Consider the following 22,200-nt stretch of genomic DNA (forward strand, 5'->3'; position numbering starts at 1 on the left):
TGAAAAATTATTCCGCCTAGGATTTTTCTGTGCCAATGTGTTTAACTCAGCATTCACTTTAAGTTCTAACAATGTAATGAGCTTCCAGGGACCACAAAGGAGCGGGCGTAATCACCTGAGAAACTATGTAATCTTAAAATTGTCCGTCCACGAGGAATTCGAACAAGGAAACGAAGCCGTTAAGAAAAGAGATCTGGAAATAAGAGGCATGTCTCAAGAGCTGTTCAAACATTAATCCCAAAACCAGACTAAATTTAATAGAATACCCAAACAAACGTTTGATTTAATACATAAATATATAGATCTGCTATATCTAAGGATGCCGTAAGTTCATTGAAAGAGACCGACTCAACCAACATATATATGTGTGTGTGTGTGACCATTACTGATACACAAAAGGGCATCAATAACATAAACATTGGCAGACCTTATAGAACAGTCCATTTGAGCTGGATTTACAAGGGAACAGACAAGAGTCTTTACACCTCTTCCATGTCTCAATACAATAACTGACATGAATTTATAATACATTGCTTGTACAACACTTTCTTGACAAGTCCAACCAAAACAGAGCTGGTCAATGATAACAAGTATTTCAGGCGAATAATTATACAAGAAAATTTAATCTGCATCATCAGCAGTAAAGTCAGGTTCTGGAGGTTTTTGTAGTTTCACCAACTCCCTCGCAGTCTTAGCATTCCGATTGCGATGTATGCCCCGAAGAGCATTGGCTGCAAACCTTGAAGCTAAGAAGGTAGCACCAATGCTGTATGAACTGCCACTAACATTACTTTGAGTTCCTTCTGACTCCTCAGGTTCTTCCTTTCGACGAAGCTCCATGGCCTTCCTTTTAGAATATCGCCGCCATGCTGCTTGAATAAAGCAGGCAGCCCATGTCCTCCATTGCTGTGAGTAGAACCGGAATGTGTGTTGAACCTGTCTACTATGAAGGCGCCTAAACTGACTAGCAACGAATTTTAACTCATCTGCGATCAAGGCGAAACATTCAACCTCTGTTAATGCCTTAACTGTTCGAGTAGAAGTTGGGAGATTAGAACCAGATCTAGGATCCAGTGCCCAGGTTAAAAGCTCCTCCCCACAGAAGTCAGTCTCTTTAAGGAAACCACGGTTGAAAAATCCGCTTCTACCACCATCTGTAGTAACACTTTCGAGTCGACCACGAATGATGAAAAGCATCTCATCAACTGGATCTCCTTCCCGTACAATGTAAGTATTCTCAGTAAATAAACAAGGTTTCAGTCTTTCACAAATGGCATCAAGCAGTCTCTCATCCATACTCTCAAACAGTGGAACCTACAAATGCAAAGAAGAAATTAATGTTGGACAAATTCAGATGCTATAGCACTAAATTGTCAAGTGTAGAAAAGAAAAGGTCCAAAAGATCTATTAAATTGCGTAATAGATTTCTAAAGAATTTACGAAAGCAAATTGCAAGAGGTAATGAGATAATCTTTATGCTTATAAGACAAAACCCCAATATAAAAGATGCGATTAGCAGCACAAAACCATCCACATACCACTTATTTTGTGCTTTCAGAAGACACTTTTCATTCAACCTAAAGTTAATGGGAAAATGGAAAAGCTTCTGGATGCTTCATAAATAGCATGCTCCCAAAAAATGTAGATAAAACATTATTTTGCAGAAAGTTCCGTTAAAATATGTACAGCTTCCAGTAAAAAGGGGTCTACATGAACATTGAAGAGCTAAATGGATAAAGAAATCACAAGAAACAGCCCCCATTTTGAAGAGATTTGATTACTTGGGGGGAAATCCAGATAAATATATTCATGCAAAAGGAGGATACAATCATACAACTATAAATGGAGTAACTTTAGCTATAACTATGGCCAGGGCTGAACTAATCTAATCAAAAAACGTATCTGACCAAACACAGTTTCTCTGTGTTTGATTTTGGTCCTTTATGGTGCGTCTTAACTTTTACAAGGAATTCACAACATACCCTTCTCACTAAAGCCAGACACAGGTGACGCTTGATGTCTCTTCTAAGATCCTTTGGAAGTGTCTGAACCAAACTTTCTTCATCCACACCACGTGTTGCTAACCACTTATATTGATCATAGCGTCTAACCCGCTCTCTCAGCTCTGGTGGGAGCAAGCGGTGATGCATCCACTGTTCTGAATCACGCCTTTTGACTCTCATTTCCTCAAGCCTTATGGTAATAGATTGAAGATACGTCTGTATTCGTGCAAAGGGGGTGAAAAAAATGAAATCTCAGTATCTGATCATTAACAATCTGCTCTTCATAATTTTGTGACATAATTTTGCACCAGTGAATGTGTATTTGATTGAAGAATTATTCTGAATCTCTTTAGCATGCATACAATTATTTCTCAATACAAATACCAATATCCAATACATCAATTCAGGAAAGGAAACTTCAAGAACAAGGCAACAGTAGTGTCTCATCTTTGACTATACATGCTTTCACTAATCACCAAATGAAAACAGCATGTGATCAGCCTTTCCTCAATGTAAAATATGACTTTCTCTACCAGAGGTTGATCATGCTTGTTTGACCATACCATTCTATACCATTTCTTCCCCCCCCCCCCCCAATGATATGAATCTCACTCAAAAATGTGTGATCTCATCGGCCCACTCTCTGCATGAATGTAAATCGAATGTGACATTCAATATCATTTTAATCAGTCATATATCATGTTGCTATGAAGGCACGGAAGGTTAACATGCATAGCCAGCAATTTGACGCAAATAATACAAATCTATGGACATCAGCGATTTCCTATCTTGGCAGATTGTAAATTGCATGAGTTCCAACAACGTTAGACACAAAATATGTTAAACTCCCTGATCTTGAGCATACCTGCATGTTACCAATTAGAAGTGCAAAGAGGATAAGGCCAAATATGGCTAGTGCTATTGAAAAGATGGTTTCCCCAGGATAAGTGCTGGTTTCAAGCCCCTGGCCAAGTGTACTGTAATGAATTCCAGTGGAAACTATTATAAGCACACAAGTAACTATAAGATTGAAAAAGAACATATATGACTTCCGAAGAGGCAATTATAAGCCATAGAAATTTAAACACATCTTTAGTCAATTGAAAAGGGGGATTGGTTAGTACTTATTGGATAAGCTTTTAAAGAATAGGTTTTAGCAGGGCAATCAATATTTAACTATTAACCCAATCCTCATTACTTTGTTCGTAAAATAAAATAACAGGCAAGATAAAAAGCCATTTCGTGAATCACAACCTAAAGCCACCCTTTGCCTCCCAAACTTTCAGACAAGTATTGAAAGAATAAGTTTGAGCCCTTAGTTCAAACCTTTAAAGTTTAAGAGTATCTCTGGTAAACAAAAACAGATTGTCTGCGTGCTGAACTGATAACAGTGTCCTGTGCACTATTTTTTTCCCCCACCACACAAGTGAAACACAAACTATTTAAAGGGTTAAATGCCTATGAGCATTATTTAGAATCCAGTAAAATTAATCGAACTCAGTAACTGACTACCAAACTACCTTCAGAAATGAATGTTCAGTCACAGAAAAAGCTGCACATTAATGTAAGTTATGCTCCAAAGTAGTGGTTGTATTTTGAAGACACAGATAATCAAAACAACAAAGCAAGTATTTCGCAACCGAGATAGAAGAAACATATAGAATATAATTAAAATTAAGAAATGTACTTGTGCGATTTATGGGCCACACACTTACCCTGGAGCAGAAAGTCTCCTTGGTAATAAGATGGCTCTTAAAGCAACTTATTCCTAAAGTTATCAATTTTATTAGACGTATGGCACATCCTCGTTAGGAATATCTACAGGCACACTGGCCTAGGCAGAGTTTGAAATACCAACTACACAAATAATGCAACAATTATTGTCAATTTTTATGTCTGATTCCATTTACCGCTAACAAATTCATTTCTTATAATCAAACATATGAACGTGTTTGTATGCATACATATCATAAATATAGATACTTCCAGGAAAACACTATGTAAAACAAGCTTCAGTTCAGGCAGAAGACATAAGTTAAAATTTGTTACAAATGTAGTAACAGAATACATATGGATCTCCAAAGGAAATAATAACACTCACCTCAAATTCTGGAGGCCCCACCATAAACAATAACAGTATTTGGAGACAAACTTTTTTGATGAAATAATGCCAGATGACAATGCTTGTTTAAAAATTCCAAAATCAAAAGGCGAATCATCTTTGGCAGAGCAATGTTCCTTAAGAATTTGATCACTTGTTTTGTTCCACTCATTATAACCTTCCATAAACTGGTTACCACAATACAAGAAATCCTTTTTGCACCCATTCGTACATGCCTTCTGCCAGCATGAGTCATTGCGTTCAACAGCCAACAAGTACCAAAAAGCCCCAACTATCTGCAGAGAGTCATTGTTAGAATAGAACATAAAATAAAATTAAAAAACCTCGCAAATTTATGGTATCATCAAGCTAGGTAGCAAGCATAATGGCATTAGAGTGAGCAGGCATAATAGATCAACTAGAAGACAGCAGAGAAGACCAGCAGAAGTGAATTTTATAATAACAAAACATAAACTTACATGACTGGCAAGCATGTATAACAGCAAATAATATGCAGCACCTTCCCATGCAGTTTCAGCAAAGACACCAGCTGTTCTCTTAAGTTCTGAAGTCAGTGGTAACATCCGAAGAAACCTAGGAACATACTGTAGTAAGATAATAAACAGCAAGGCCTGCTTTGTTGCTAATACATCGGAGCCTTTTGATCTTTCAAGAAATCTCCAAACCACAACCTGGATACAGGGACAGGAAAAAAGGGAGCAGAGAAAGAGTTTAGGATTTTCCTAAAATCTGCATAATTACAGCTGCAGTGCAGCAATGCCAACAGACTAGTGACGCAGGACTCTACAATACATACAAGTCAGAATATTCAAAGTAGCATTAGCTATAAAAGAACATCAATGCAATTAAATAACAATAAATATGTAACTTGACATTGAAGGCTGGGTCATCTTAGTTATGACTGCGCTCAAGTGAAAGGATATATTTGTTATATGAAAAGAGGGTGCCTAAATGAAAAGAAAACTATGTGTTTATAAATGGTGTCTCGCTGTTAAAAGGAAGGGAATAGAATCACACAGGATAGACACTAGTAGCTGCATTCACATTATCAATATGTGGATAGAAACATTATATAAGTAGACAGGCAGCAAATTACTCAAGATCACTAATTGGGAATGATTGGAAAAAAGAAGCACAAGAGAAGAATTCACTTGTTCTGACAGGAAAAAATTATCAATTTATCTCATTAATTTGATTAAATGAAATAACAAGGAATAGTAGAACAGTCGGAAACCGATTAAAAACCATCAAAGATCAAAAGAAATTATCAAGAATATGAAAATAATGTATCATATATAAGTCGGTCAATAGGTGAGTTGGTACAACCCCAATAAATAAGTTGCGTCATTTAATGACCAGTCGAAAATTTCAAATGGAAGATAAGGGACCCAACCTAAAACCAACCATTTGCCTACAACTTTACAGTCCAAAATTAATCAGGATTGATCATAAGGTATAAAATGAGATGATGTCTGTATTAATCAGAATTCAGAATTCGTCCATCTTATTTTCATTCTCCAAGTAGCTGTTATTCTCTTGCATCTAAGTGCATTCTTACTGTTGTTGGAATCACACAATGAATGGCTACAATCAGTCTCTCAAGGGAATTAGACTTTATGTGAAGCAAATCTTATTATCCAAGTACCATTCACAGTGGATGGGGTTAAGTATAAGAATAATCAGTCTACACAATAACTAGGGCAATATAACCAAATTTTCCAATAACCCAAGGTCATATAGAATACTCATGAACCAAAAAGCGAAGACAAGATGAATGACATTCTAAAGCCAGACGTCAAAAAATACCACTCACTCATGAAATAAACATTTCTAAATATAGAAAATGTGTACTAAAGTTGTAAATGCCATAGTATCAGCCAACAGAGACAAACAATTTTATGAGCCATTGTAACAAAAATTACTCATTTACGTGGTTGAAGCAAATATCAGCACTACTGCATCCAATGATTCTAATTTTCTGAAGCGTTTTAGAATATGTCTTCTATAAGATCTTTAGAAATCTTCAGTCTGGAAGATTTTAGAATTATTAAAGAAGTGTTGCCGAAATTAAAATAATTATGAAAAATAGCTTCTTTTAATTCCCCCCCCCCCTTAATCTGGTAGAGAAGAATTCATTGAGAGGAACCAAAAGAGGTAACAGTCGTTAAAAGTTAAAAAGAACACAAAAAATAATAGTAAAAGTCTTCATTTTTAATAAAGTCAAGCCCTCTCAGTATTTACAAGTAGAATCCCCTTAAAACAATCCATAAGTACAGACAAACTAGAGCAAGAAGCTGACAGAAGCTAAGGTATAACGCTGCATCAATCTAACATGAAAAGTGACAAAGTTGTCAGCAAAACATGGATACAAAAGAATCATAAATGCCAATGAAAGTCACGCATAATTTGGATGGAGAGAAAGATTGATATGAGTTAATCCAATCTGTTTAACCTGTGGTAAGGGCAGCACAGATAGAAAATCAACAATGAAATACCGCCGTAAGTATCGCGTGGCTATCTGTGTTGAATCTATCACAAGCTCCCCCCGTCCAAAGACACGAGACGATGGGGCAATATAGGCAGTGCGGAATTGGAGAGCCATGTGTATAAGATAGAAAACATCAATAACTGTCCTCAAGGTGGTGACAATGATTGCCATTTTTCGATCTATACCAAGGCAGTTAGATGGATCATCGATGACAGGGAGATAGAAAAATAATGGATCCACAGACACGGCCAAAATGCACGAGACAACAAAAAGTTTGTTCAATTGGAGTAAAAATTTGTCTTGAGGATCAAATATCTTCTTCTCTGACACTTTTAGATCTTCAGGGAATACTGCCTTAGATACCCCGAATCCAAGTGATCGTCCAATTGACTTCAGTCCTTCAGACCCTTTCATCATTCCTCTTTTGAAAGACCTAGAGGTTGCAGTGCTTGCATGGCTACCATGGTTTAATTTCTCAATACTAAATCCACTTTTCTTAACTCGAGTATCAGAAGATGAAGAGAGCCTAGAGTCCAGATCATCCAACCTAAAAGCAAATTAACAGAGTCCTGATAAATAGACCACATTCTGCAGTTTAAACAGGAGCAAAGTAATTTCATATTCATAAACAGGGCACACAAATCCAATCTACAATCAGATGAAAGAAGGATGAACATGTGGAGATATGCATTATCAAATATCAGTTGCATATAACACCTAAAGCAGGTTTCCTTTTTTTAGCTTTTTTTGGTTGACAAGGGGGCCTAGTCTCCAAAACCTATATCATATTTCTACTTGACTACAGCTGCTATCAATAAGTGACATCATATATAATCATAGATCCGTCCAATGGCATCTTTTTCATGGTTTTTCTTTTAAAAAAACCAAAAAATTGATAACTGATAATCGATAAATAAATCAATAGGGCTTAGAAGTGTCTGTCCTATGCCCACAAAAGGTAATAATTATTTTTTTTTTTTAACTGTAGAAAATCTTGCAAAAGCTAGCTATTGAAATGGGTGGAGCAATCCATCTAAGCATCTCATAGAGCAACCGATTCATCTAAATAAATCAACCCATACTCCTTGATCCCTATTATATAATTGATAAACATGAAGGTCATCTAATGTAACTTAAATTTTTCGGTTGAGCAAAAAATAGTCACTTATAGTAATAGTAATTTTTCCCTGTCAAGACATAGTTTCGAACTCAATGAACCATACTGCCATATGACAATCTCATGTGAAACTGATAGTAGGAATCTGGAAATGATGATAACTTAAATTCATCCCCCCCCCCCTCAAAAAAAAAAAGAATGCCTCATTAGACCATTCCTTCATGTTAAAGATATTAATAGAATCGTTCCTCGCCTTCTCCTAACAACTAAAGTTTTTTAAATTAATTGGTGATTGAAATAGCAATAAAGCCCTTTTGATCAAGGCATCAAGAGTTTGACCATTGCCACTCCCATTCTCATAAATCAATTTCAGCGTAATGTATGGCAGATTGTGTCAACACTTCAAGCACAACAGGCTTTTGCATGATTCAGTGTGTAGAGATATTAATACAATCATCCCTATATATCATTCATGGGTCTTTTCCAAACAGTTTAAGGGGGTGTTTGGATAGAAACCAAACCACGGTTTCAAAAGTGCTTTTACAGTTTACGAAGTAAATATACAAAGAAGTTTGTTTCATTTTGCGTAAAAGTGCTTCTTGAGGATTGCCAAACACCTCCTAAGCTATTGTAGAAAATAATCTTAAATATATGACAGTACGCATAAATAAAGCAATAACCATGTTGAATAACAGTAATGATAAAACGTAAGCAAAATATGGACCTGTAAATGTTAGTCACTCTCTTCTCCTTCATATCTCAACAACTGTTATCTTGCAATCAACTGTATTTGTTACCTCACAAAATTTCCCAGCTGATCAGCCATGTCTTGTAACCACATTCATATATCTTTCAAGAATTGATCACATAGGAATCTGCATCCAAACAGCAACAAAATTCAAAATAATGACCATCAATATTTCTTTCTTCATGCTAAGATTCTGAAGGTCCACTAAGGACCTCATGCCAGAGCCTGAAACACTTGCCAGTTCAAACCATGAAATCATACAGTTATGAGGATGACCTGAGACAGACGTAAAAACTTGTGCTCATGTCTACCTTTCCAGGGTCCGCAAGCTCACAACAACTATATAAGTATGCTCTATATACACTGATTGCACCAACAGATACTACTATTGCATTCAACAATATACAAACATGCGTGACACTTAAATTTACTAATCCATTTGGTTGTACTTACCAGTCTTATTTGAGATTATTCAGTATGCATTCCATATCCATTAAACTTTCAGATATAAATGTACAACTCAGAAGCTTGCTAAAATACCCAAATTCAAGTAAAATATCCTGCCTAAATCTAAAATTAAAAAAAAAAAAACTGCAAATTACTTCATGTATTTATTCGAGCATGATCATTGCTTCCTTCAAGTTGACAGTCAAGTTCCTAAATTACTCAACGACAGTTTGAGGATATAAACATGCATTTAGTTTAACGAAAGCGCTCCTATGAGCATAATCAATGAAAATAAAAATTTAAAAGAAATTTGGAAGTATTATCCCAAGAGGAGAGGTGGGGAGGAGGGAATCTGTAAAGTTCGTCACTAAAAATGAATAAGTGACTACTACAATTAAAAAATCAATGACAATCCAATCAATAACCCTCATAACTTAGGATCATCTATAAATACATACACATACGTATAAATCTTAGAAGTAAAGCCCTTCCAGTTAAACTCAGTGCAACCAAGAATAACTTCGTCAATGTAAAGTCAATCAACTCCGCTTGTGATTCCATAATGGGAGCGATCCAGATTATTCAACGTAAGGTATCTATGCAATTTATTATGATTTACAGTTCAACCACTCTACAATCCATCAAAAAAGTTTTATCAGTAATTAAAGCCCATAGAACCCATACCTTAAGAGAGATAACTTGGGTTAACTAAATAGTTCCCTTCTTTCAAAATCAAAACCATTTTAATCTAGAATATCATGTTCAACGGTTACTCTTTTTCTTCTTTTTTTTCCCGGATTATGACTGATAAGGAGAACCCCACATCAATCCTGAAGGAAAATAAGAGCGCGCCTCTATCAACTAGCACTATCACCAGTTCACCACAAAAACAAACCATTAAAATCACTGATTATGAATGAGGAACAAAGTGGTTTTTCAGATTAACGACGACCCGACTACTTCAACTGCAACTGCAAACGGCACCCCCAAAAACTGTCAGCCCCATGCCACAAAGTAAATTAAAATCAAATTATGTGCATCTATTCTCGTCAAATTATAAGCACAAGCACACAGACATATATATAAAGTGAAAAAAAGAAATCATACGGACCTAACGAACACAAACTCGATCTTCTAGTGACTGCGATTATTTGGGAAAGCAAAAGACGGAGAGTTAGGAGGAAGCAAGCAACTTACAGCAGAACATCATTTGAGAGAAACCAGGGGATTGCAACTTCGAAGGACTTGAGCAGAAGCGGGCGAAGAGGAAGACAGAAAAACGAAATCAGAAAAATATCTTTTGCTAATTCTTGTTGGGCAAAAAATTATTACACCAAGATTTCCGATAAAAGGTCAACGAACTGTCCTTCGTTACCTTAAAAAAATGTAAAACGAAAGAGGACGCGGTCTGGGATTTGGGTCCAAAGTCTAAACGCATAATTCTTCAAATTGATTAGGCATCTGAATATCAATACTACTTCCTGTCCTAATTATAAGATCCAGTTGATTAATTTAAGGAGATTAAAAAAATAAGTTAAGTTAGTTATTTGTAATAAATAAGTGTTGTCATTCCTAAAATGTCCTTACTAATTAAGTATATTGGTTAGAGCTATTATTATTAAAAGGACTATCTTGAAAAAATGCATAAATATGAGAGACAAAATGGATTGGGGTCTTATAATTAGGACCAAGTTAAAAATCAAATTGGATCTTATATTAAGGACCGGAGGTAGTATTTAATTTACACATCAAAAATGGTTTTTTTTTTACTTAATATCTTTTTTTTCTTTTACTTACTTAATATCTTTCAACATCAAATATAAAATTCCTTCGGCAAAAACATATCAAATATAAAATTCATAAAATCATTCCGGAATTATCAGATGTCCCGAAGGGAGTGCACATTCATAATAATCCACTATTTATAAGTAAAAATATACAAATTCAGATTATGGTCGGATCAAAAAATACACAGAATGATCTCGCTGAATTAGTTGTGAGTTTAAGCCTAGGAGCTGGCACAACAAAAACAAAATGAAAAAAATTCTTTATGTAATATTACCCCTGGGCTTTTTTTTTTCCTTTTGCTTGCAATCCTGTTTTCCAGTTAAAAAAACAAAACGGATAGACAATATGGTTAATTCTTTATGTAATACTACCCTGGTTTTAAATATAAAAGTTAGTTACCTAATTAGATTAAGAAAATAAGCTAAATTAGTTATTTGTAATAAATATGTGTTATTTTTCCTAAAATATCATTACTAATCAAGTTTATTTGTTAGAACTACTATTATTAGAGGGACTATCTTAAAAAAAAAGATAAATATGAGAAACAAAGTGGATTGAAATCTTATATTTAAGATCTAAATAAAAATCAAATGAGATCTTATATTAAAGATAAAAGGTAGTATATAGAATACACCTCACTATAATATAATAAGGGATTCAAGTAATATGAATTCCTTTCGGTAATATGAATTTTATCAAAAATAAAATAAAATAGAAAGAGATAGATATTTAGTTGTACAAATTAACATTGTTTTATTCAATCACATCAACACAAATGAATATGAAAATGTTAATAAAATGAATTTGTTATATAATAATATATAGAATTTAGAAAGAACTCCTGTGAGACTAGAAAAAGAAATATAATTACTAAAAAAAAATCGTGAGCAGCTAAAACTATTTATCATACAAACTGCTCAGTTGTTATAAGATTTTCTTGGTAATACGTTTTTTCAGACCTTATCGCAATTCTTTCTAAAAATTATGTGATTCTTTTTGTACAATTATATGATTTAATTAATCGAGAGCAAGTACCTTGAATATATAAACCACACAAGTTTTATTTTTTTCCAACTAAACTTTGTACCTGCGTGATGCACGGAATAATTCTTGTGCCAAAAAAATTTAAGTAATTTATTTTCGTTTATAATAGCGAGTTAAAATGAAACAATAAAACATGGCAAATGGCGAAAATACGAAAGACTCAAAATGGACAAAGAAGCCAAAAGTCGCCGTTGGCCACCTACCGTATTTAGAAGACGACAAATGATGAGAATACCTTGTAAAAGAATACATTAATTTAATCCGTTTAAATTTGAGATTTAAATAATTTATATATATTTTAAGTATAACCCAAAAAAAAACCCAGGACACTTTTATTTTGCACGAGTGAGTCTAGATAGTTATCTCTGGTTCTTAATATAAAAATTAGTTAATTAATTTGAATAGATTAAGAAAACTAATTAAGTTAAGTTAATTATTTGTAATAAATAGGTATTGTCTTTTCTAAACTATCTTTATTAATCAAGTGTATTAGCTAAAACTACCATTATAAAGACTACCTCGGAAAAAATAAATAAATATAGAAAATAAGATGGGTTGCTAACTATTCATAACTAAAATAAATACTCCCTTCGTTCCTTATTATAAGAGACATTTGATGTTTATGGCATGTTTCCATATATAAGAGACACTTAGAAGTTGTCTCTATTTTTTTGTATTGATTTTCTATTTTACCCCTATTTATTTTATCTCCAACTCATACTCTCTCTCTCTCTCACTTCTCTTTCTTTTAATCATTTAGGGTCCGTTTGGGACCACGTTTGGACCCCAAACGTGCGTCCCAATCTGGCTTTTAATGTGACTGTGGTTTTACATGTTTGGATCTGCAGTGGGGCTATCTGACTTCTGTAACTGAAACGGACTTATACAATAAGCTCAAAAAAGCCGCTTTTCTCCAATCTGACTTCTGTAAAAGTCAGATTGACAAAAAAGTTACTTCTCCACCGTTAATCCAAACACACCCTTAATTGTTCTCTCTCATCTCTCTCTCCTTATTAATAGGAACATTATTGGAAAAAACATGATACTTTTTACACATTAATTGTCCTCAACTAATTTTAACTGTTTTTTTATCAACGTAATTTGATTATTTGTCTCTTATAATAAAGAACAGAAGGAGTATAAAACAATACAAGCTATGCGTGAACATTAAGCTGAATGGTATTAAACTCAAGATTTGACATTTTCTACTGATGATTTTACATTATATGAATATTAATATTGAAAACATGAATAATTTATTAATTTAGAAAATATTTCTAACTGGCACACGAATTTAAAGCATAATAGGCGTTGTCATGAACGACGGAGCTTCCAGGAAAGTGGTGAGAAATCGAATCGTGAGATTGAAATAGTCGTGGCCGCAAAAAGCAATCACTTCTATATACATTCTCGATACGACATAGTTTAATGCCCCACGAGGACCACTTAATATACATTCTCGCGTTAACTCTGCGCAATTTTTCTAAATTTATAAAGGGTTAAAAAAATATTTTCACCAGAAAAAGGGTAAAAAAATACTTTAGGCTGCACTAAAAAAATATTTTCACCATATAGACAAAAAAAAAAACCTTTTTTTAAGAGTTTGGCATTGTGACAGGGGTTTTGATGAAAGTGAGAGTACAAATGAAAATGTAAGAGTCACATAGCATACCCATAAAAATCTAACGAAATTTTATCTATGTATTTAAATTATGAAAAAAAACAAACCTAATTAATCCATAACGACTGTCGAACCATCCACAGCCAGACCATTCACAACCACCTTAGGTCATCGACAAAACCATCCCAAAATACATAACATCCATTATAGATCCGAGACATATTTTTTTATCCCCCAAAGAGAATCAAAAATTGAAGAAAAGATAAGCCATCGAAGAAAGAAACATTCAAGCACCAAATGAATAATCATCAAAGACAGTCAGTGGAAGCTGAAAAGGACGGGATGAGGATGAACGTGGGGGTGAAGGTTGAAGGAGGAGAGAAGACGAGGAAGGATGGAGGAAAGGCAGGGGTTGAAGAGAAGACGGGGTTGCGTTTGTAGCTAGAGACGCCGAGACTTGTCACCACCGCCACTAGTGGACTTGCTGGTGTCCAAAAGCGGGAGAGAAATAGGGAAGGGGAGAGAGGTTTGAGATATGAGGAAGGGAACGTAGACTAGGTCCCATGGGTGTGGGAGCTGGATCCATCAATTTTGATGGAAGTGGGTTCTACAAGAAACTCAATTCTTTCTTCTTTTTTTTTGGTCAATACAAGAAACTCAATTCAATGATACCAAACATGTAAATTATGGCCTATGGATTTCCAGCTCCAACTTCACTTCTACGGGCGGAGGGAAGGGAAGAAAATAAGAGAAAAAAATAAAGGGGGGAAAAATAGAAAAAATCCTTCTTCTTTTTTTAATCCTTGTGTTTGCATAAACAAACAGAATAGAAAGTTAACAATAATAATATCTATATGAAAAGGACGTTTGCCATGCTCATTCTCTCTCCTTTAAGGCAATTTTGGAAAGCACCTTTTTTCTTCAAAATCACCTCATTTGAGGGGGAAAACTTCAAAGAAAAAGACGTGTGAACTGCATACCTCTTTTTTCTTCGCTTTTTACCTTTTCTCATTATCAAAAGAGGAGAAAATCAATTTTCCCTCTCGTTTCTCCTTCGGTTTTGTCTTTCCCTTATTCTTCACTCCATCCATACACAAGGTTAGTCAATCATTTACACAGAAGATGCATGGAAGGGTTAAGCGTCAACAAAAAGATGTGTACACTAGTTCTAAAACCAGTTTGCTTCAGCGGCTGCCCAGAAAAAAACAAAAAGATTTTAATCTAACATGGAAGATTCAATCCGAAAGATCTCAAATGACCTGAGTGCTAGAACAGGTGCAAACTCAGATAACACACCCTCTGGTACAGCATAAATCAAAATGAGGCATCCTAGCAATGACCTGCAACCAAGAGATTAACCCCAAAAAAAAAAAAGTTTAGCCTTGCTACAAGTTAATTATCCCTTGTTCAGGAAAAGAAAACAATGGAAATTTACCTTCTTCGTAACTTCAATCCAGAAGGCTGTTTTGAGGATCGTCTTCAACAAATCAGCCTGACAGTGGCGGCATGCTTCAGGAGAGCAGCACAATCTTGGGGTAGAGATAAATTGTTTGACGATGCAGATTTTATTTATTAATTTATCTCACCTCCATTATTCTAACAGTTTTTTTATTATCATTATTTTGATATTTCCTTTGGCCAACATTTTTATTTTGATATTTCATTACTTTGAAGGAAGCAAATGGGAAATGAAGACAGCCTTCTAAATTTCGCAAGACATTATCTTCATCAGACGTTTTGCTTCTTTCAAAATAAAAAATAAATGATTGGTATCTGAAAGATTCAATTCAAATACGCTCAAAAGAAGAATCGCAGAGCCGGGGGTCTCCATACATGCATTTCTCACTCTTGAGAATCTAGCGCACTTGCGATAGTGTTCCTAGCTTCTTCACATAGGATCGTAGGATCACTTCCATTAATAGGTCTGTGTATAACAACTTTCACGGAACCTGGGTTGACTATATCCTCCCTTCCTGCAGGCATGATTTGGCCAGTTCCAATAACAGTAATTGGTACAACTGGCGCATTGGTTTTTGCAGCAACACTGAAGGCACCCTTCTGCAAATCATCAAGAAAAGATGATAGAATTGCTTAGATCCATAAAAGGGACGTGGGGAGATACAAGAAAAAGAAAAGTTACTCCCTAATAACCAGGGAGTTGACCTTACTATTTTGAAGAAAGAGCAGAGAGCTACTATTGTTTAGGATGTTTCAGACCTGCCCATGGTCAAGGGATATCTTGCAGAGTGCATCACTTCTCGACTTACATTAGCTGTTGGTGTATCCTTTTGGGTTTTTGTGTCTGTCTGCGTGTGTTCTGAGTGTGGTGGAGAGTGCTGGCCTCTCGAATGCCAAGGTTGGGGGTGGAGGAAGAGCGGAAAGCTACTATTGTTTAGGATGTTTCAGACCTGCCTAAGGTCAATAGAGTATTTTGCTGTGTGCATCACTTTTTTTGACTTATATTGGCTGTTGGTGTATCCTTGGGGGGCAAGAACCAATTTGTAATCTGAGTGCGGTGAAGAAGAGTGCTGGCCTCTCAAATGCCAGGTTGGGGGTGGAGGAAGATTTCATTTTCTGTTTCTGTTTCAGAGCGCTTCCTTCTGTATCATAAGCGCAAACTTTGTGCAAGTTTTCTTATATTGTAACTGTCTTTCATTTCATTGAAGGGAAGAGCATTTGATTTAATATAAATCAGTGCCAATTTTCTACTATTCTGCTTTGGGCTCTATCAGAAGATAACATAGAGGTTTAGTCTAATTCAGTGGCATGAATGCCAGGGAACATATTCTTTGCTCCCTTGTCCCTGGGGATGACCAATCTAATGTAATACCACAATCTTCCTCCATTTGAACGCTGTAAATTGTGGCATTCCAATCATCATGCATGACAGATGGCAGTTTCATTCCAATTTAGTAGCTTAGAGGCTTGACAGGAAGTTTTAGAGAGAGTGAAGTGCCATGACTGGTAATGGGGAAGAGATGTGTAGCAATGGAGAAGGGGGTAGACGAGGGGAGCAGATTTAGTGCACATTTGCTGATGCATTTCCTTGTGCGTCTCCTTTTTTCGTTGATAAAAGATGTAGAAGATGGGAGAAAGATGTGCATACCGTACAATGTGTTAATCAATAATAAAATATGAGACGTGCAAAAAAAAAAAAAAAAAAAAAGCACCAGATTCGTTCCCATGAATTGACTCATCCCACTCTAATTTGGAATTTAAATGAAAATAAATATAAACAATGCCCACTCCCAGTTGTTTCAAAGTTTGAACGCCATTAATAGGGTGGAGTGGATTTGAACGGCGACTTTTCTAATGTTCCACCTAAATAGATGAAAATGAAAACAGAAGAAAAGAAAATTTGAGTGGTTAAAAGATGAAAAGAAAAATTTTGATTAACCTGATCCATCCTTCCTCAACCCATCATATTGCTTTTCGAGCATCCAACAGATGTTAGAACACTTAATCCATCCCAATCCAATCCATTGACCAAATCAAGCCCTAAGTAGGCTAATTATGCTAAACATTAATAGAAATTTACAGACTACTGAACCAAATCTAGTGTCAATGCACATTGTTCCCTTCAAATCAGAGAACTAAAATACACATCCCTGTCCCAGTCAAACATTTCTTAATGAGACCCTATTTCCATAGTAAACATCACTAAAAAATTATAAATCCAGAATACAACCTAAAAATCATTTGCTTGTTAAGCGGAGAAATACTTTTTTCAATTGTCCTTGTATACCTTCCAACATCATGGCTTCCCATGGCTAACTACTTAAAAAATTATCGTCTAATCAGATGAAAGAGTCATAGGAATCTTGGCAATAACTCACCTTGAAGGAGCCAAGTTTTCCATCTTTGCTGCGTGTTCCCTCAGGAAAGAAAAACACAGATGCTCCTTTCTTGATAAGATCCATACATCGTTTAAGACAGTCCTATATGAAGAAGAAGCAAAAATACCCATGGTGTGACTGCTGAATTTATGCTTGCATCAGGCATAGAGAATAAAATTTCAGAGAACACATTAACATCTCATATAGCAGAACTAAGTTTATCTGCATAAAGAGTAGCGGAGGATTACCAGCTGGCTTCGGCTGTCCATGCGTTTTAGAGGAATCATTCCCAAAAGAAACATTGCCCACCCAATAATGGGATAGAGAAATATACTGGTCTTGCTGATGAATTTGAAGCTTCTCCCAAGAGTTAGAAGGGTGTATATGTCTAAGAAGCTCTGGTGATTGGAAACATAAACAGCAGGAGTATCTCGAGGCGGCATATTCTCCAATCCCTCAAAGTTGACTTTATAAAATGGTGTCACAGTAAGTGTAGACCATATTTTGGCAATAAAATGATGGTAATTTCTTCGATGACGATCAAATAGAATAACAAAGGGGTGGCCAACAAGCATCAGTAGAAATAGAAATATGGCAGTGAAAGCAGTAACGGCATAAAAACATGCTCCCCTGATCCTTGATTCCACTTTCAATTCTGCAATTTGAAATTGATAGTGAGCTAGTCTTATTTTTAAAGAATATATGATAGGGGATTTGACCAAATTGAATCATCAAGCTTACTAGATAGAGAATAGTCATCTTCTGGGGACCCAACTGTGGCAAGTTCAGATCTTACAACTACATCTCTAGAAAATTTATTCTGGACATGGAATTTGCAATCGTGACGAATTCCACAAACCTCTACCTTTGTATCAGAGGATTGCCATAGCATACTGCCATGCTTCCTTCGTATGCCCGGTAAGGTACTTTGGGAAGCTATGTATTTTGACAAAAAAAAAAAAGCACAATGATATGAGGCCATCTTATCTTTTACCAAGACAAAATTTGAAGGGCCAACCCTATCGGTGATCTATTTAGCAACTTCAGAGATCAGAGTTCAAAACCAATACACTAAGATTCATCAGACTTTAATGATTTGTATACTAAAACGTCACAAAACTTGTGAGAATTCATATAGTCAATAAGTATTAAGATATGGCCCAAAGAAAGTAAAATTATTAAGCATGCATGAACGTATGGACAATCATGAAACGAGGGATTACCAATCTGACTTAGGGTAAGGAAACTTCTTCAGATAATATAAAACGGCACTATTTATTCCATTGAATTAGAAACACAAATCTTGGTCAAAGTTCACAAACTGCAGCATTAGAAAAGGAATATAAATGAAAATTGAAACAAATGTTTTCCAACTAATATTAGGATATTCCACAGCCTATCAAGATAATTAATAAAAAGCGTGAGAGGGAAGAAATTTAAATGAATATTTTTCTATCATATGATAAATTAGCCAACCAATATCACAAAAAATTTATGTGAAGAAAAAAATTTATGCCATGTTAATATAATATGATTTAACACAATTTAGCATTTTTCAAGGAAAGGCATACTTACAATTAAGTGCACTCCTCAAACTTTTATCTCTGATGTGGGAACCTTTATGACAGTAAAACTGCATCAAGGCGTATTCAGACAAAATGATCACAAGTCAAAACTCACAATACTAATAACAGCTTCCAAAGGGAAACGGTGCCATTGTGCATCAAAATGTGGTAATTTTTCAGAGACATTAAATTGCAACAAAAAGGCACGTTGGAGAAGACAAAAAAGAAAGGAAAAGCGAGACTCAAGTTCAGAAATACTTCTGAAGACAGCAAACAAATTACTATACTTAGTTATTTACCCAGGAAGAAAAGCGTAATCGGTGAAACATGATCTCCACCAGAAACACTTATCGGAATTAGTAATTCCGTCATGATCCTTAAACATAGTCTTCACTCAGCCAAAGGATACAAATAATAACTAAATGCCAAATCAGCTAGTAAACAACTAATACAACGGGTTCATTATTGCCCTTAATCACGGCAATACACAAACTCAGCTTCTACCAGAAACTAATAAGCCCACATAAGGACACTTTTTTCGCACTCTTTATCCATTTCAATTCTCCCCCTCTTCTCAGAAACCACCGGCATGAAAGAAAATATGAAGATCACAATTACCAGAGTACTAGACAACTTCGGCAAGGATCTCACTTCCCGGCGACCTAGAAGTAACGAGGAAACAGAACAGGAAAGCAGTTAAACAGAACGCAACTGGAAATGAAGGAAGCGTTAGAAAGAAATAGAGTGAAGGAGGGCTTACAGGAACAATACGTAGGCGACAGGGGAGAGAGTGAAGCAACTTCCATGAATCATCAAAGAAGAAGCAATAAAAAGGGATTGAGGGAGTTGGTAATAAGAGGTTGCAATTAGGGTTAAATAAGCAATCTGGGTCTGGTGATGTCGCCAATTTCAAGGCACAATCCTGCTCTTATCTTGTTGCCAGAAGCAGGACTCTCTCTCATTAAAAAGAGACGACCAACCCGAGAGGGCCGGCAAATTCGCCTCGAGGCACTAGGGAGAAATTGGCCAAGGGAGAATAAGCTAAGCTGGGGGGAAAAAAAAAAAGAAGGAAAAATTAATTTCCATACCTTATGATTTTCTAGAGTTTTGAATTGTGTCCCCGAATTAATTTGCAGCTAATCCATTCGGTTTTTTAACTTTTTTTCCCCCTTTTGTCACACAGCTTAACCCATTCTTTAAATTCATTAGTTCAATTGCCAAATGGCAGCTATCATGATGAAGTTATATAGTTGTCATTGATAATAATCAATATAACTACTAATTTTTACCCACAATTTGTTATTAAGCTCTAGCTGATTAGTTATTACCAACTTTTAAAATTTCCAAAGTTGAATTTTCAGTAGATGAAATTGTATTTGTCATTACTTATTACTGCCTCTGGTTTTTGATAACTTTTATTTTGATCCTAAATATAAGACCCTAATCCACTTGGTTTCTAATATTTATCTACTCCTCCGGTCCTAATTATAAGACCCAATTGACTTATTTGAGGAGATTAAGGAAGTAAGTTAAGTTGGTTATTTATAATAAATAAGTGTTGTTATTCCTAAAATATCTTTGCTAATCAAGTATATTGGCTAAAACTATCATTATTAGAAGGATTATCTTGGAAAAAAATGTATAAATATAAGAGAGAAAATGGATTGGGTCTTATAATTAGGACCAAATAAAAAGTCAAATTGGGTCTTATAATAAGGACCGGAGGAGTATTTTTTTTCAAAATTGTCTTTCTAATAGTATTAGTTCTAGTCAACAAACTTGATGATTAAGGATATTCTAAAAAAGACAACACCTATTTATTACAAATAACTAATTTTACTTATATCTTTAATCAAATCAAATTAGTTAACTAGGTCTTTTATTTAGGATCGGAGATAGTATAATAAAGTGGCTAATTAAGTACCTTGAGGAAACTTTTAAATGATTGTGAATCATCGTCTTGGCTAATTTATTAGAGTATCTAGACTTATTCATGAATGATGTGCTGCAAATAGTATGGCTTGAATTAATTGTGCCCTCAGCCCACTAAATATGTATTTTGGTATGTTTAGAATTCATGGAATTAGCCAAAGTCGCTCTACTATGGCAATAGGTATTTAGGTTGTTTCTTTCTATCATAGTAGACGTTAAATATTATGTTTAAATTTTAGTAACCTTAGTATATCTTTTGTTGTCATATGTATCCTTTTTTCAACCGTAATTGATCTTTGAATTAGTTTAATTCATCTTTATCGTGATAGTGTAATAAAGAAGTTTAAAGTTGTACTACTAAGGTAGAATCAAATTATTCATGTACGTAGCAATTTTTATGTATTATTAATTGATACAATGGTTATTACAAAAATGACCCTACAGACCACGATGGCATGTAGCATTAGTCTTTAGGGTGTGTTTGGTTAGAGGGGAGGGGAGGAAAAATGCCCCTCCCCTCATTTGGCTCCCCTCCCCTCCTCTCCCTCCTCCCATTTTAGCTTCCCTTCAAATTGGGAGTTTTTAGAAGAGAGTTAAATTTTTAGACCATTATACCTTTATAATTTTTTGATATTCCATAACTACCCATAAAATATGTTATTATAATATTTATTTTAAATAAAAAATATATTATCCTAAATAAAAATTAAAAATATAAATTATTATAATTAAAAAATATATTATAATAAAAATTAATATAAATTATTATAAAAATAAAAAACATTATTTAAATAAAAAATTATAATATTATAAAATTAATTGTTTTTATAAATATATTATTCATTAAATATATTTTAAAGCTGAAAAAAAGCATAGCCTAAAGAGAATAAAATTTCAATTTTTTTAGAACATATAAAATATGTTAATTTGATTATTTTAAATATATTATTATATTAATTAGAATTAGAAAAATACTGCGCCACTTTTTTAATGCACATATTAACATGATAAGACTGAATTTTTTTTTAAATTATATGATTTAAATTAAGATGTAAATTAATTTATATAATATATCAATAAAAAAATATACACTAATATGTAAGGGTAAAATGGTAAATTGATTATTACTATACCTCCCCTCTCCTTTTTGAACTAAACAAGAGATCATTAAATATTTCTCTCTTCCTTCCTTTTTAATCAAACCAAATAAGCTGAAAATGAAACCCCTCCCCTCCCCTCCCCTCAAACCAAATAGGCGCTTAATAGGGTTACAATAAAGTGACAATGATGCTTCATCATACCTCCACACTGCGCCACCCAAAAGTAAAAAGGAAGAAAATCTAAAATGAGGATTTTATTGAAGCAATTGTTATTATGAAGAAATTAATTGTTAATATAGACGAATAATATGTAAGGAAGGGAATTAGGGTTAAAAAGAGAATCGTCAATTTTGAAATTATGAGCGAAGGCTTATTGATTAAGCCAGTCA

The 22,200-nt window shown here is 34.6% G+C and overlaps 2 protein-coding genes across 8 annotated transcripts; both read right to left on the reverse strand.

Moving 5' to 3' along the window:
- Nucleotides 1-253: 253 nt before the first annotated feature.
- Nucleotides 254-13,840, reverse strand: LOC114719519 (probable cyclic nucleotide-gated ion channel 5). Of its 4 annotated transcripts, none has more exons than XM_028905024.1 (8): nucleotides 10,123-10,249; nucleotides 8,528-8,605; nucleotides 6,578-7,160; nucleotides 4,584-4,796; nucleotides 4,105-4,400; nucleotides 2,869-2,980; nucleotides 1,983-2,219; nucleotides 254-1,314 (listed from the first exon to the last, which is right to left on the reverse strand). In XM_028905024.1, exons 2-8 carry the CDS (start codon nucleotides 8,569-8,571, stop codon nucleotides 622-624), a joined length of 2,178 nt encoding a protein of 725 aa, XP_028760857.1. In that variant the 5' UTR covers nucleotides 8,572-8,605; nucleotides 10,123-10,249; the 3' UTR covers nucleotides 254-621. The 4 variants fall into 4 exon arrangements, with proteins under 4 accessions (XP_028760857.1, XP_028760859.1, XP_028760858.1 ...); XM_028905026.1 differs by having other exon boundaries at nucleotides 8,455-8,605; XM_028905025.1 differs by lacking the exon at nucleotides 10,123-10,249 and adding an exon at nucleotides 10,037-10,053.
- A 309-nt stretch (nucleotides 13,841-14,149) lies between these two features.
- On the reverse strand, nucleotides 14,150-19,776 carry LOC114719521 (1-acyl-sn-glycerol-3-phosphate acyltransferase 1, chloroplastic). Of its 4 annotated transcripts, XM_028905030.1 has the most exons (9): nucleotides 19,540-19,776; nucleotides 19,398-19,441; nucleotides 18,790-18,847; nucleotides 17,956-18,150; nucleotides 17,463-17,869; nucleotides 17,215-17,316; nucleotides 15,212-15,436; nucleotides 14,814-14,870; nucleotides 14,150-14,718 (listed from the first exon to the last, which is right to left on the reverse strand). In XM_028905030.1, exons 1-7 carry the CDS (start codon nucleotides 19,583-19,585, stop codon nucleotides 15,221-15,223), a joined length of 1,068 nt encoding a protein of 355 aa, XP_028760863.1. In that variant the 5' UTR covers nucleotides 19,586-19,776; the 3' UTR covers nucleotides 14,150-14,718; nucleotides 14,814-14,870; nucleotides 15,212-15,220. The 4 variants fall into 4 exon arrangements, with proteins under 4 accessions (XP_028760863.1, XP_028760862.1, XP_028760865.1 ...); XM_028905029.1 differs by having other exon boundaries at nucleotides 14,814-15,436; nucleotides 19,540-19,775; XM_028905032.1 differs by lacking the exons at nucleotides 19,398-19,441; nucleotides 19,540-19,776 and adding an exon at nucleotides 18,438-18,535 and having other exon boundaries at nucleotides 14,814-15,436.
- Nucleotides 19,777-22,200: the final 2,424 nt, after the last annotated feature.

The sequence above is a fragment of the Neltuma alba genome, unplaced genomic scaffold, assembly GCF_004799145.2.
Source record: "Neltuma alba isolate B1F8T4 unplaced genomic scaffold, ASM479914v2 tig00011920_pilon, whole genome shotgun sequence".
In the NCBI taxonomy this organism is placed as follows: domain Eukaryota; kingdom Viridiplantae; phylum Streptophyta; class Magnoliopsida; order Fabales; family Fabaceae; genus Neltuma; species Neltuma alba.

Excerpts from the sequence above, each read along its gene's own strand:
- LOC114719519 (XM_028905024.1), bottom strand. The coding sequence starts at position 8,571 with ATGTGGTTACAAGACATGGCTGATCAGCTGGGAAATTTTGTGAG. Across the intron at positions 4,401-4,583 it reads TATACATGCTTGCCAGTCAT|ATAGTTGGGGCTTTTTGGTA; the intron begins GTAAGTTTATGT and ends GACTCTCTGCAG. Across the intron at positions 1,315-1,982 it reads GTCTGGCTTTAGTGAGAAGG|GTTCCACTGTTTGAGAGTAT; the intron begins GTATGTTGTGAA and ends TTGCATTTGTAG.
- LOC114719521 (XM_028905030.1), bottom strand. The coding sequence starts at position 19,585 with ATGGAAGTTGCTTCACTCTCTCCCCTGTCGCCTACGTATTGTTCCT. Across the intron at positions 18,151-18,789 it reads TTTGAGGAGTGCACTTAATT|CTTCCCAAAGTACCTTACCG; the intron begins GTAAGTATGCCT and ends CAAAATACATAG. Across the intron at positions 15,437-17,214 it reads GAAAACTTGGCTCCTTCAAG|AAGGGTGCCTTCAGTGTTGC; the intron begins GTGAGTTATTGC and ends GATGATTTGCAG.